At 40.2% G+C, this 14,535-nt stretch overlaps 2 protein-coding genes across 5 annotated transcripts in view; one reads left to right on the top strand and one right to left on the bottom strand.

Annotated features, from left to right (window-relative positions):
* Positions 1–10,383: 10,383 nt before the first annotated feature.
* On the bottom strand, positions 10,384–12,712 carry LOC127546668 (uncharacterized). Its single transcript, XM_051973669.1, has 3 exons — positions 12,575–12,712; positions 12,022–12,117; positions 10,384–10,932 (listed from the first exon to the last, which is right to left on the bottom strand). Exons 1-3 carry the CDS (start codon positions 12,710–12,712, stop codon positions 10,384–10,386), a joined length of 783 nt encoding a protein of 260 aa, XP_051829629.1.
* SLC8A3 (solute carrier family 8 member A3) overlaps positions 10,920–14,535 on the top strand; it is a 208,155-nt gene continuing 204,539 nt past the window's right edge. For 3 of the 4 annotated variants that reach the window (XM_051977689.1, XM_051977690.1, XM_051977688.1), the window contains exon 1: positions 10,920–11,282. The gene's annotated coding sequence lies outside the window, so the exon portion shown is untranslated. The remainder of the gene's footprint in view (positions 11,283–14,535) is intronic. The other variant, XM_051977691.1, reaches the window with a different exon arrangement.

Below are 14,535 nucleotides of genomic sequence, written 5' to 3'. Positions count from 1 at the left end.
CAAGTTTCTCTGCCCTTTTGATCCTTTAAAGTAGAAGTTGCTAGGTCCTGGGTAATCCTGATTGTTGCTCTTCGATATTTGAATTGTTTCTTTCTGGCTGCTTGCAGTATTTTCTCTTCAATCTAATAATTCAGGAATTTAGCTACAATATTCCTTGGAGTTTTCGTTTTTAAGTCTCTTTCAGGAGGTGATTGGTGGATTCTTTCAATGGCTATTTTACCCTCTGGTTCTAGGACATCAGGGCAATTTTTTTTCATGATTTCTTGAAACATGTTGTCATGGTTTTGAGGTAGTCCAATAATTCTTAGGTTGTCTCTCCTGGATTTATTTTCTAGATCAGTTATTTTTCTGATGAGGTATTTTACATTTTCTTTTCTTTTCTTTCTTTTTTTCTTTCTTTCTTTCTTTCTTTCTTTCTTTCTTTTTTTTTTTTTTTTTTTTTTTTTTTGGTTTTATTTGATTGGAATCTTTACAAACTGTTAAGTCATTAGAGTTGAGATGTTTTGGGCCAAAACCTGAAACAAAGTACTAAGTAGAACTAATTGATACAATGCTTGTGTTTACACCTTTACTCATTGGAATTCACAAGTATGGGAGATTCACAAAGTTAACTATGTAACTTTGTGAATTCACACCTCCCTTGAAGCTCGTAGGGCCAGAGAGCACGCTGGGAAGAAACCCATAATCCCTCTTTCTCATATCCCACAATCCCTCTTTCTCAAAGAAGCATAAATAGAGCTTCAATGGGCCAGTCAAGAAAGTTTTTCAGAGTGAAGGAGCTACTAGTCGAGAGTTCAGCGAATTTAGATTGAGAGGGGAGCATCAAGTGAGTTCAGCCAGAAGCCCTCTCTGAGTGAGGAGTTTTACTTCGGAACATTGACTGGGGTTGGAGAGGAGCACTCTGGGAGATTGAGAGCCAGAGCCCTCTCTCAGAAGCAAAACAGATTCAACTTGGTCCTGGCTCTGGAGGCTGAAGAAAACAGAGGCAGAAGCAAAGGACAAAGCTGCAAGAGCTCTTAGAACCAAGCAGAGAGATAGGCCTAAGCTAACCGGGCTATATTGGAGGCAATAAAAGATCTAAACTTTTAGCACCTGGCTGCATTTTGGGTGATTATTACTTTCAACTGAAACTAAGGCTGCCTCCAGAAAACCTCCCCTGAGAAACCTGCCTTCTCCCAGAGAGAACTATTATTATAAAGAAGAAAAACACCACAATTCTTGATGTCTCATTGAATCATTCACTTCCATTTGTTCAATTCTAATTTTTAGTGAATTATTTTCTTCAGTTATCTTTTTTATCTCCTCTAACATCCCTCTCACATCCCACAATCCCTCTTCTCAATTTGGTCAATTGAACTTTTAAATGAGTTGTTTTGTTCATTGGATTTTTTTTCCATTACAGAAATTCTGTTTTTCAAGGAATTGTTTTCTTTTTCCATTTTTCCAAAACTATTCTTTAAAGGAGTGATTTTATTCAGGCAATTTCTTTGTTTTCTTTTTCAGAACTCTCATTTTCTTTCACCATTTTTCTTCTCTCTTTTAAGATTCTTTTTGAATTCTTCCAAGAGAGCCTTGTGAGATGGAGACCAATTTATATCACTTTTTGAGTCTTTATCTGGAGATGCTTTGTCTTTAGTGTCCTCAGGGTTTGAGGTTTGTTTTTCTCTGTTTCCATAAAAGCTATCTATGATCAGAGCTCTTTTTGCTTTTTTGCTCATTTTTAAAGGTTGAGGTTTTCTCTTAGAGCAAAGGGGAGATTGTCCCAAGCTTCCTTTACAGGGGGCACAGGGGCTTCACACTGCGCTGGGGCCAGTGCTGTCAGCTTCCTTCCTGTTCTGGGTGGGCATGGCCAAGGCCCACATTATGCTAGGGTTCAGGGACTCACTATTTGCCTTCTGTAGTTGTGTCGAAGGTCTCACAGATAATCTGTTGATCCACTGGCTTCTGAACCAGGACAGAGTAGCAAATACTGCTGTTATTTTGTTGTTTTGGCTATGAGTCTCCCAGTAGATTCCCAGATTGAGAAAGTCTTTTTGCCCTGGGTCTCCCTGCACTGCCCTGCCCTGTGCTGCACCTGTGCTCAGCCACCCTACTTCTGCAATCCTATTCTCTTTCTTTTTTCTCTCACTACTTTTAATTTATTATTTATTTTATGGTAGACAATCTTCATTTTCTGAACTGAGAAATTCATCCTTATTCTTCATATTACTTCAACTTCTTGTAACAAAATTTCTCATCGCAAAGTGCATTATTAGATCACATTCTTTTCATTACTAGAACTTTCTAGAAAGCCACTTTCATCATATCACTTTCTTTTTTTTATTTTTTTATTTTATTTTTTTAATTTTTAAAAAATTTTTTTAATAACCTTTTATTGATAGAACGCATCCCAAGGTAATTTTTTACAGCATTATCCCTTGCATTCATTTCTGTTCTGATTTTTCCCCTCCCTCCCTCCACCCCTTCCCCTAGATGGCAAGAGTCCTTTACATGTTGAATGGGTTGCAGTATATCCTAGATACAATATATGTGTGCAGAACCGAACAGTTTTCTTGTTGCACAGGGAGAATTGAATTCAGAAGGTATAAATAACCCGGGAAGAAAAACAAAAATGCAAGAAGTTTATATTCATTTCCCAGTGTTCTTTCTCTGGGTGTAGCTGCTTCTGTCCATCTTTGATCAATTAAGGCTCTCTTTATCGAAGAGGTCCACTTCCATCAGAATACATCCTCAAACAGTATCGTTGTTGAGGTATATAATGATCTCCTGGTTCTGCTCATTTCACTCAGCATCAGTTCATGTAAGTCTCGCCAGTCCTCTCTGTATTCGTCCTGCTGGTCATTCCTTACAGAACAATAATATTCCATAACATTCATATACCACAATTTACTCAACCATTCTCATATCACTTTCTTAGTGAATATAAAAAGATTCTTTATTATCTATTGCAGTGGTTTTCAAACTTTTGTTTTTAATATCTTTATATTATTAAAAATTACTGAGGATCTGTCCAACTGTATAACTGTGGGTTATACCTATAGATATTTATCATATTAGAATTAAAACTAATTTTGTATTGGTAGATTCCCAAAAAGGGTTTCAGAGACTCCCAAGAGTCCCACACTTTGAGAACCTTTGATCTGCTGTATTCTCTTCTTACCTTTGAGACCTTCTATGATTTGGCACAACTTTAGATATATAGTCTAGTTTCCTTCTACTTCTCAATAGCTACCTCTTATTTTTTCTAGTGGAATCGTTCTCCTCATTGTCAACAGCAACTCTGACCTTCCCTACCACCTCTACTTCCCTGCCATGTTTGTTAGAATCCCTGTGCTTTTCCTCATGCTTTGCTACTTTCTAGCCAAATCATACCTATACCTCCAAGCCAAATTTAAGCCCTTCATATTCTTTGAATAACCTAAGGCATTTCAATACACAGATTAGCATTTTAGTATTCTCTAAAAGTTTGTTATGTATTAGAGTTTTCTTATGGGTATAGTACCATGTATTTTTATTCCAAATTCATCTGCCCATAGTAATCTGTTCTTTCTTTTATTTTTTCCTGTTTCTATAGATGACACCATGACACAATCATAGTATTTAGAGTTGGAAGAGACATTAGAGATCATCCTAATAAGAAATTATTCCTAATTTTCTGTGTGAGATACTAAGAGTCAGAGAAGTTAAGTAATTTGCTCAAATTCATATAGGTAGCAGATAGCAGAGTCATGATTCTAATCCATTGACTCTAAATCCAATATTCTTTCTATCTCATCATATTGTTCCTTTTTTTCTCCAGTACTTAGTACAGTCTCCTGCACAAAATTCACTTATAATAAATGCTGATATGATATACCCTTATTATACTGTACATTGTGTCATACTGATGTCTGTATCTCATTTACTCTACTAGCTTAGGGACTTTTTATGGAAAGGGATGATGTTTTATCCCTTCTTTTTTATCCCCAGCTTCTAACACAATGTCTTGCATACAGTAGATACTTAATATACATTTATTGAATTGAATTATTCTGTAAACTTGATAGACTATAACATAGGATTTTCAATATATACTTGTTGATTTATTGATTAAAGTTTTTATTTTGAGTCTGCATTAGTTCTATGATGACACTAGTTTCTCTGGTTTTCTAGAATCATAGAAAGAATTCTAGGATCCTTGGAATTCAAGGGTCCTTGGAGATCAACTAAGTCCCATCTTTTTGTGTATGTGATGAACCCTTTAAGCAGTGTAGTGAAACTTATGGAATCCTCCTCAGAATTATATTTTTAAATGTGTAAAATAAAATATAAAAGATTACAAAGAAAACCAATTATACTCAAATACAGCTGTCAAAATTTATATATTTTTAATTCACGGACTCCAGGTCAAAAGCTTATTATCTAATTCAACTCCCTCATTTTACAGATGAACCCCCTCCCCCCCAAAATATCAGGGAAATTGATTATCTTTTCAGGGTCATACAAACAGTAAGTAGTAGGTCAAGGACTACAACTTAGGTCTTTTGACCTAGGATCTTTTAGACAATGGATCAGAAGAAGCCTAAAAATGTTGGGCTGAACCAGACTTCAGAGTCATCTTTGTAAGAGTTGGCAATAGCACTATTACATTTACTTTACTGAAGAACCATTTCTGATTTTTATTCCTAGCCCTGTATAATATTCTGGAAAGGCCAATTACCTCATTGTATCAGTGTCCTATGTTCCTCCTCTATAATATGGAATGAGATTTTTGTCTTGTCCTGATGGCCGGCTCCTTCTTGCACTGGAGTGTTCTAAGAACATTTTTACTTAGATCCCATCCCCAATATCCATAGATCTTTCTGCCTGTAGCAACCAGGCCTGGAACAATGACTTACTATGATTTTTTTCTTGAATTTTATGATTAGGATTGAATTTTCTAATTCTCTTTGGAGAAGTCTTATTGGGAGGGGGGGGTGCAGTGGAGAGAACTTACTATACTTCTTCCTGCTCTTCCACTACGCTGGTACCTGATCTGACTTTTGCCTTTTCATATTTTCATCAGAGGTACCCTCAATATGTATCAAGATCATTTTAATATAGATATTGTAGAGATTAGAAAGTAAAGAATTGCTCATATCTTCTCTGTGACCTTATTTGGAGAATAATAATGCTAACTCTGTTTTTTTTTTTTTTTTTCTAATTTTTTGGACACTTTTGCTTTTGAATATTCGTATAGTGAAGGCATTGATCCTTTAATGATTTATTTTTCATTTCTTCAATATTTTCTCTCCTTCCCACATTTCTAGTTTCCCACTGAGAGAAAAAAAAGAAAAAAGCCTTCTAAGAAATATGCATAGTCAAGTAGAACAAATGCACCTTTGGAGAGAGAAAATGGTCCTGTAAATATAAGGGTTTAATTTTATTTTATCCCTCCTTTTTCAGGAGGAGTGATATATTTTTTGAACTCAGTTCTCCAAAAATGGCAGACAGTATTTAAAAATGAAAGTGAATTTACCTGTTATTCCTTCCCAATCCCCAATCTCACTGGATCCATGATGTACTTCCAGGAATAACTAAATCCCAAATTCATATGAAAGGCTTAATAACAAGCTAGTAATATTCTTCTATTCTGTTCTAATAGTTCCTGCTTACCAAGTGTTTCAAAGTTTTTGTTTTTTTAGAATAAGGAATGCAAATTAGAAACCAAATACATAGGTGGCATATGTATAGCATTTTTATATTTCCAAAAGGGTTTTATAGTAGGGAAATGAGATTTAAATAAAAAGTAACAGCCAAAGAACAAAAGCAAATACAACTGTCTAAGCAGAAGAGGGAAGAACAGATTTGATACCAAGTATAATGACTCCCTGGCTTAGTCCCATCTCTGTGGTGAGAGCTCATACTTATCTGGGTCCATAGATTTCTTGAAGTTGCCACTATCTAGCTCTACCTAATCACTAAACAGGGGGGGGTCCAGATATTTTTGATAACTCCTTAATAGTTTATATCTCAGTAGTATTTGTCAATAGAATAATTACTATACTGGGGTTATTACCCCACCCATCCTGGGATTGTGGAAACGTAGCTCATGATTTTGTGCTGCTTTGAGTTTCATCTATGTCACTGTCCTTGTAAGTCTTTTTGCTGCTGTCTCATAAACACCTCCTATTTCAGAGTTTTATTCAGAGCGAGCAACCAATGAATGGAGAAAACAGAATCATCTTTGTGGACATGGCAGGTCGTCATTTCATGGAGGTCATCTCAACATCTAGGTAGAAGTGTTCTTTGAGGCAAAGATGGATGTCACTGATTAGCTGCCATTTTTTGAAAGACAAAATATATGAGAACATCTTTTTTCCTGGGTTACTTTGTTTTGTTAGTAACACTAGGTGGTCATTAAAGAAGGAGGATACCCATAAGCAAATTTTCTAGATTGGCCACCATCTGAGAAATCAGTTAGGTGAAGTTATGTGAGTTGATGCTCCTTAGAGTGCTCTTAGATAGAAGCAATACATCCTTTCTGGTGAATCAAGAGAATGCATTTGAATCAGTACAACTATCTCTGTAGAGTCTGTCAGTCACATATGTGATATGACTGACAGATTCATACACCTGCCTATTCACCTAATTATCCACCTGTTAGCTATATAATTATTTAATCAGTATTAATTAGCTAGTCAACCCTTAAGTGTGAGCAAGCTAACAACTGAAGGGGAGTCAAATGATAGCAGAGGAGGTTCAAAATTAGGCAGTATTCTTCTCTAGTACTACTAGACACTAGACAGTAAGGAGGTCTTTTAAATTTACTCCTTAAATCATCAGGCTGTGATCTACAAGGGGATAAGATTTGACTATTTTCCTTCTTTCCCAGCCCTTTATAAGACCTGAAGTCCCAGTAAGTATACCATCAGGACTTATTCCCCAGACTCCTTGGTACAGTTAATAATATTTATTTGGTTATAATAATGTATCTTATTTGATATCCTATAATTTATCCCTATGAGACCTACTTTTTATGAATTTTTGATTTTCAAGAATCATCAAATATTCATTAATTGCTTGCTTAATTCATTAATTGTGTGCAGAACAATGTGCTAGGAGTGAGGCAAAATTTAGCTAACACATGATTCCTGCTCTCATGAAACTTATAGTCTAATAGGGTAATAAGATATCAACATAGGAACATGAGAAATACATCGGACAGTTGTGTAACAAAAATGCTTTGAGTTATGAAGGGGAAAGTCATTACCAATTTGGGCAGAGTGGGTTTCAAGGAAGGGGAAGCCTCATAGAAGAGTTAAATTTCAGTCAGACTTTAGTAAAGGTACAGGTAGAAGACAATAAGTCATGTTTCATTGGTAGGGGTGGACAAAGAGTGAGTAGCATAGAGCACACAGAAGGAAATATGAGATGTGATATGTATATTTGAAAGACCTTTTTGTTAATAGAATTATTAAGGTATATTGGGATCTTTTTGGTAGCTGAAATATTTAACCAATCACAATCTTGCCGATCATGTCAGACACGTAAGATTATTTTAACTTGTTACCCACTAAATAAGAATCCAAGTTTTCCAGTGTTCAATTCTATGCTATTATTTTCTTCCATTTCTTTGTACTAACATCTATGAACTAAAAAGGATTTTAATCTAATACAAGTATTATTTTATAATGAGGAAATTGAGGCTCAAAGAATGAAGTGACTTATCCAAGGTCACACAACTAGTTGTTGGTAGAGTTTGGACTGAAACCCAGTCTTCCTAACTTAGTTTCTCTCCATGATATTTTGCTGTTCTACAATATTTAACTACCTACCCAATCTTTCTCCCTCCTTTCCTTTTTTCCTCCCTCCCTCCATCCCTCCTTCTGTTCTTCTTCCTTCTCTTCCTTCCTGTTCTCTCTCTCACAGAAAGTTCTTAAGACACAAAAGACTCAAAAGCATACAGAGAAAAACAGAAAACATAAAAATGGTCCACAAACAGTCCATAATGTTCAGTATACTAGACCACCTCCCCATCCTGGGTCTCAACAAGATAAAGGTTATTTTTAGAACTGCTGAATAGATATTTTACATTCACCTTAGATCAGCACTGTCTAAGGAACTCCCAAATCCAAACCTTCTGGCCAGCCATAGCTTCTTTAATCCTCCATCTGTGAGATAATCCTGTTGTTGGTCATCTCCTCTGAAAAGTGTGCTGTTGCAGAAATCACCCTTTTGTTGGCTGATGTTCAAATCAGGAAATCAGAAATTCTTTGACTCAAAATGTTACCATCAACGTTGTTAAATGTCCATTTCTCAAGATTACAAATTGCTGAGCTGTGTTCAGGGAAGGAATTAAGAAGCAGAAGACATCCTGGGATTTGAGGTGCAGTATCAGACCCTCCAATGCATATGTACCCATGTCTTCTGCCCACTATATGCTCATTCTATAAATCATTATTGTCGGAAGTAGAGAGGAATCACTTCCTTACCCACTGACACTTTTTGCTTCTAGAAGTAGAAAGTACTGAAAAATAGTTTCAAAGGAGATATTCTGTCTCTGATTTCATAAAATCATAGTCTCTCAGAGCTGGAAGGGAACTTTGGTGTCATTTAGTCTAATCCTCCAAGGCTATTGGGAAACAATGAACTGCCATCTGCCCCCAAGTTTTTTTTCAGGGCTGTTTTTAGTTACAAACTAAAACCCATCCCTCTCCCCACTAGAAAACAGCTGATAGGGTTTTAGGATTGGGGACTAGGTACAGTTGCTATGATTAAATGGCATGACCCTCACTCCCAATGGAAATTAATTGGGCTCTGGAGCATTGCTGTCAAACTAATAATTTCTGGAAATGAGAACATACTCCTTGGCTAATCTTCCTATTCCTCCATAATTCCAATATACCTTTTATGGCAGTTGTGAAGTGGGAAGGGTGAGTGGAGGTCCCTAATAGTACTAAAGAATTGCTTGGGGGCACTGTGACATTAAATAACCTGTGACTAAGGATACTAGGACAATCCCCTCTCTCCTTCCACCTTCTGCCCTCGAAAAGATGGGGCAAAGAATAAGATTGGAGACCGTTGAATACAAGAGAGCAAAGAAGGTCAATTAGCTAAGTAGTGGCAGAAGTGAGATCTGAACACAGCTCTTCAGATTCCCAGTCCATTGTTCAGTGTAATGCTGAATGAAAGAATGGGAAATATAAAGTGGGATTGGGGAAAGAATTCATATTATCTAGCCTAATTTTGGGTAAATCACAGTGGTTACCTAATATTATGAAACCAACTTTACCTATTCTGGGAACCAGAATATGTCATAGTCAATCTTTCCCTTACTGTAACCTGGCTTCAAGAGAATGGAGTCTTGATAGATTTCATTCTGTTCAGATCCTAGCCAGGCTGAGGAGGTAGAATACAAGGGGGACTGTATTCACAGGACCAGAGTTAGAACTACTTTCATAACCTATATGAATTCGGTCAGGTCAAAATCTTCCCAGGTGTCAGTTTTCTTATTTCCAAAATGAGTTAGTTGGACTAATAGACCTCTAAATCCTTACAACTCTAAAGCTATATGTAAACTCATTATTTGTATCCCTGCATCTGGAATACAAAATACTGTGGGAATGCAATAATTTGATAGAACTATAAAGTAGATAATACATATTCTGGGGAGAGACATACACCTACTCCTCAACCATTAAGGTTAAGATCGACAAATATAGAAGAAATTATAGGCATCGAATCCAGGATTACATGTGTACAGTTTATGCCCAGAGCCAAGCCCCAAACCCCAGCCTGGCGCCAAGGACCATCTCCCTTTGGTCTTCAGACTCCAAACCAAGGGCAAGTTAGGAGGCAGCCTTCTTTTATTTTTGGCTTTCAACATTAAAAAATATATATGTACCATTCCTCACCACAACTCCCTCCCAAGTTGTTATTTGGTTTTGGTTAAGAAGATGAAAGGTTGGATTCTGTTAAGCTAGAAAGAGAGGAGAGGAAAGAGAGGAGTTACAGTTTCTTCCAAGGAAGGACCAGGGCGGTCCCTGACAGAGTAAGGGTTCCCTGTTATATTTAAACCCCACAGATGTGCTTGGCATAGACCTCAATTTCAAAATTGCAGGAGGCTACTTCAATGACAGGGGGGAAGCCTCTTCTGCATTCCCCTGCTGTTTTTCCCCTCCTCTCAGTCCCCCCCCCCCCTCCCGCCCCGCGAAGCCCCTCCCTTCTGGCTCACTCTTGAGAAGAGCCCAAGGCGAAATTCAGGTCAGGCTACTTGGCTATTTCCCCTCCTGCTAGAAGAACTCTGGTGGGCCAGACTAGTTTTTGGTGCCTCGCTGCTGTATGTTTTAAAGGTGTGTGTGTGTGTGTGTGTGTGTGTGTGTGCGCGCGCGCGCGTATGTGTAGGGGGTGGGGGTGGCAAATTTAAATTGGATACATTTGTGTTTTCTGGACTAGGGATTCTGTCCCTGGCTTTCCTGCCACAGGAGCCCGAGCGATCTGAAAATTCCCCCTCGGCTCAGGAATAAATATGCAAGGCTTGTCATACTGTTGCAGTTCTCGCTCCCAGCTGATAGGGTGACGTGTGGTTTGGAGGCTTGGAGATTGGCTTTTGGATTTGGCTTCTTGCTGCAGCTTAATGGGCAAGCCTCTCTCTCTCGCCCAGAAACCAGCCGAGCAGTTCATTCTGTTCGCCTCTTCCGCCGAGATGCTGGGAAATCTCCCGCGGTGATGGTGTGAGAGAGGGAGCCGGCGAGCCACAGACTGGGGGAAGCCCGGTCGACGTGACTGCGGTCGGAGGGGGCTCTCTAAACCTTCGGGTCTCTCCCTATCGATCACCCTCCTCTTCGCCTCCCTCGCCGGCGTGATCCCCGCCTGCGCCGTTTCCTCCCTCCTTCCCGGACTCGGGGCTCTCCCAGAGTCGTTGTGCAGAGTCGGTGCTTCGGTTTGGGGGGGTGGGTGGGTCTTTTGTTGCTGTTGTTGCATTTAAAACAAAAAGTCAGAGTGGTGAGACAAACCCTGAGCTCCCCTGATTCAGACCCCGACCCCTTCGCTCCCCAACCTCGCACTCCAGATGCGCTGCCCCCCGGCGCCCTGACAGCTGCGGAGCCACAGCTTGCGCGCGGCTCTCGGGACTGATATGCCCAGCACTCGGCTCCCCGTCTGCGGCCGGCCAGCGGGAGCGATGAGCTGCCTGTGAACCTGGAGGCCCTGTGGTGGGGGGATCACGCACCTTTCTCACCGAGCCCCCCACCACCGCCCCTTCCCGGACCCCTTCCCCAATTCCCCCGGCTAGGACAGAAGCAGAGAGGCCATCGCCAAAGGTGAGTAGAAGATCATCCCTGCTCCCCGCCCCCTCTCCCCCCCCCCCCAACCCCCTGGTTTAGAAACGGGGAACTTGAGAAAATAGGGAAGGTTGAAGATGTCCAGTTGGCCCTAGGATAGATTCTTTTTTTTTTTTTTTTTGAAGTGTAATGATTTAAGTTGTGTGTGTGTGTGTGTGTGTGTGTGTGTGTAGAGGTGTGTTGTGCTTCAGAGACTGTTTTATATGTGTGCTGTGTTTGTGGGTCTGGGAAGGGTGTGTGTGTCTGGGATTGTGACATATGTGTTGTGTTGTCTGTGAGTGTGTCATTGGTGTGTCTGTGCGAGTGTATGCCCCAGTTTGAGTCTGAGAGTGTGTTATGTTATTGTGTGTGAATGTGTGTGTACGCGCCACGCACACACACACGCTTAGCCAGCAGCCCCTGCAGCCCCCGAGTGCCCAGTTCAGCGGTGGAGACCTGGGGCGGCAGAGGTGGGGGGGGGGGAGGGAAAAGGGAAGGAGGGGAAATCTGGGGAAATAGAGGAAATGTGTGAGAATTTGGGGAATGGGGAGATAAGGAGGAGCGCTTAGACTGGGAAGATTTAGTGGGGCCTCGGCCAGCTTTTGGCTACTACTCTGATGCTGGTCAGGGAGGATTTCGGGGAGTGAGGGTGGAGGACAGAAGACCGGGAGATGGGGATTAAAAAAAAAGTAGGGTAGGTGAAGGGAAAAACGCAGGATCAAAACCCAACTGTACATACCCTGCCCCGCCCGCGTTCTTTGCCGAAACCAGAGGGAGTACTGGGCCCCCCATTCCGGACTCGGGGCTGACCGCTTGGGGCTGCCCTACCGGAACCCTAGGAGCCCAGCACCTGAGAGCTGTGGAAAAAGCGGCTGCACCCGGGAAAAGGCAGTTTTTCTCGTCCTATTATGTGTGTGCATGAGTGTGTGAGGTGTGTGCGCGCGCGTGTGTTTGTATGTGTGAACCCAGGGGGAGGGGTGAAGGGGGCGGGCACGTTAAAGAGAACAAATGTCTTTAATGCAGTGCTATAAATTTCTCCCCTCCCTTCCTCCCTCCCTTCACCCGATACACACGCTTCTGATGATTAAAAAACATACACGTGAAGGTGTTTGAGGGTGATGGATGTGTAGAGAGCCAGATAAGAATGGTGCGATTCACTGATGGGAAGAGAAGGAGGACAAGGAGAAATTAAAATAGTCCTAGTGCCATTTATAGGACCCCAGGCAGCAGCTCTGCACAGGGACCGGGATTCCTCGTGGGTGGTCAAGAACAACAGAAGATCCGGGGGTTACCCTTGAGGATGAAAGGGAAAGCCACTGGTGTCCGGATGACTCTCTCTGTGTGCGATTAATCTTAGACAGCTGTTGTGCTCCATCCACTTGGGCTGAGATCTTGTTTACCTCGGTTTTCAAATATAGCTTCTGCGCCATGCTATTCCCGAAATAGGGCAAGAGCAGTTCACTTTGTAGTGAGAAGCAGTCCGGCTTCTGGCTTGTGGGGGAAGGAGGACTGGTGAGGAGCTTATGTCTTTTTCTTTCCTGACTTGAGGTTTTTCTAATGGTGGATAGTTGATAGTCAGAAAGGCAAATATATATGCTTCCTCCTTTCCTTCTGCCAAAATCTAAAAGGTGCTGATGTAGCTAGATTTCCCTTTCAGTTCATGTTTTCCATTTCACCCCCTTTTACTCAACAACTATCTTCTCCATAGGTATTTTTTTTTTATCTCTATAACAGCTAAAATGGTCTTATGCTAGAATGTTCTAATTGATCTAGTACCCTATTTGGGTTTGATGATGAATACAACTCATCTCAAACTGGAGCGTGATTTCTTGAATCTAGAGGTTCTTTGGGATCCTCTTTTGAGTTTTAAGTATTATTAAAAAAATTCATGTTCAAGAGATGTCTTTGACATAAACCAACTATATGACTTTAGACAAGTAACTTAACCTCTCAAACTACAAATTACAGAAGAATTGGCAATCTACATCGGTAAAGGGAACATCTACACTGGGCAATAACTTACAGTAGATTATAGGCTTAGAGTTTCCTAAAAGCACTAAGAGGTTGTGTCTTTCTTTCGACCACACTGTCAGTATGCACCAGACACAGGTTTGAATGCAGGTCTTTCTGATTCCAAGGCCAGTTCTTTATCTACTATGCTGCCTCTTGAGGAAGATAGTACAAATATTATCTACATTTTACATATGAAGATTATAGAGGCAAAGTGTTTTGACCACAGTCATAATTTGAAAATAGCAGAACTAAAATTGGAACCCAGGTCTGTTGTCTAAAATTAGGGTATTTTTAATTATATGACCCTGCCCCTCAAGGGTGTCTTCTTTTTGTCTCCTGCTTTGGTGTTTTCTGTCTCATTATTTCCATTTTATTTGCTTTTGGAAAAGATAGCATGAAGATATCTGATTGACTACAGGAATAGTTCTGGCCTATCTTCTCCCTGGGTTATGATATTAGAGAAAAGAAATCCTTTTCCCACTCCTGTGAAATTCCTTTCATCTTATTCCTTCAGGATAGAACAAGGATTAAGTGAAAATCATACTTGCATGCTTTTTTTTTCTCTAAACAATGGTGAAAGTTCCATTTCCTTGAAAAAATGCCCCTATCTTCATCGACAATTCTTTTGCCTCCTAATGTCCCAGGGAAGAGGTATTCCTAGTGATTGACTCCATGTGCAACTGCTGGCATGGTTCATGGATAGTGGTAGTTTGCCTTTTGTTTTGGGTCAGGGATCAAGTGAGATTACATTTATAAAGTACTTTGCAAAACTTATAAGCTATATAAATGCTAGTAATTGTTGCCATCATGCCCCTAGTCCAGTTCTATTTTTCTCACCTCTTGGCAATGTTTAAGTAGACAATGTGGGGTGAGAAGAAAGGGTATATTGGGGAAGGAGGGGCTGGAGACAGCTGAGTAGCTCAAGCTTTTAGTGAAGAGAGAGGACCTGAGGAAGTAAAGCTCTGCTCTTTCTCTACACATCCATCTCTACACACCTCCTTCAGTACCAATTGGATTGTTTATGTGTTTTTCCCTCTGTCAAGCTGTTGTTACTGAGACTATTTCACCAAATCATTGGAATCTCCTCTTTATTGAGATGAGATAGAGGACAAGAAAAGTAAAAGACATATTCATCGACCTCAAATGATATTATCAAGTGCTATATTGTGTGATGGGGCAGTTAGGTGGTGAAGTGGATAGAGTACTGGGTCTGGAATCAGAAAGACTCATCTTTGAGTAA

This window comes from Antechinus flavipes, chromosome 2 (genome assembly GCF_016432865.1).
Source record: "Antechinus flavipes isolate AdamAnt ecotype Samford, QLD, Australia chromosome 2, AdamAnt_v2, whole genome shotgun sequence".
Classification (NCBI taxonomy): Eukaryota; Metazoa; Chordata; class Mammalia; order Dasyuromorphia; family Dasyuridae; genus Antechinus; species Antechinus flavipes.
This window is presented reverse-complemented; position numbering and strand designations above follow the sequence as displayed.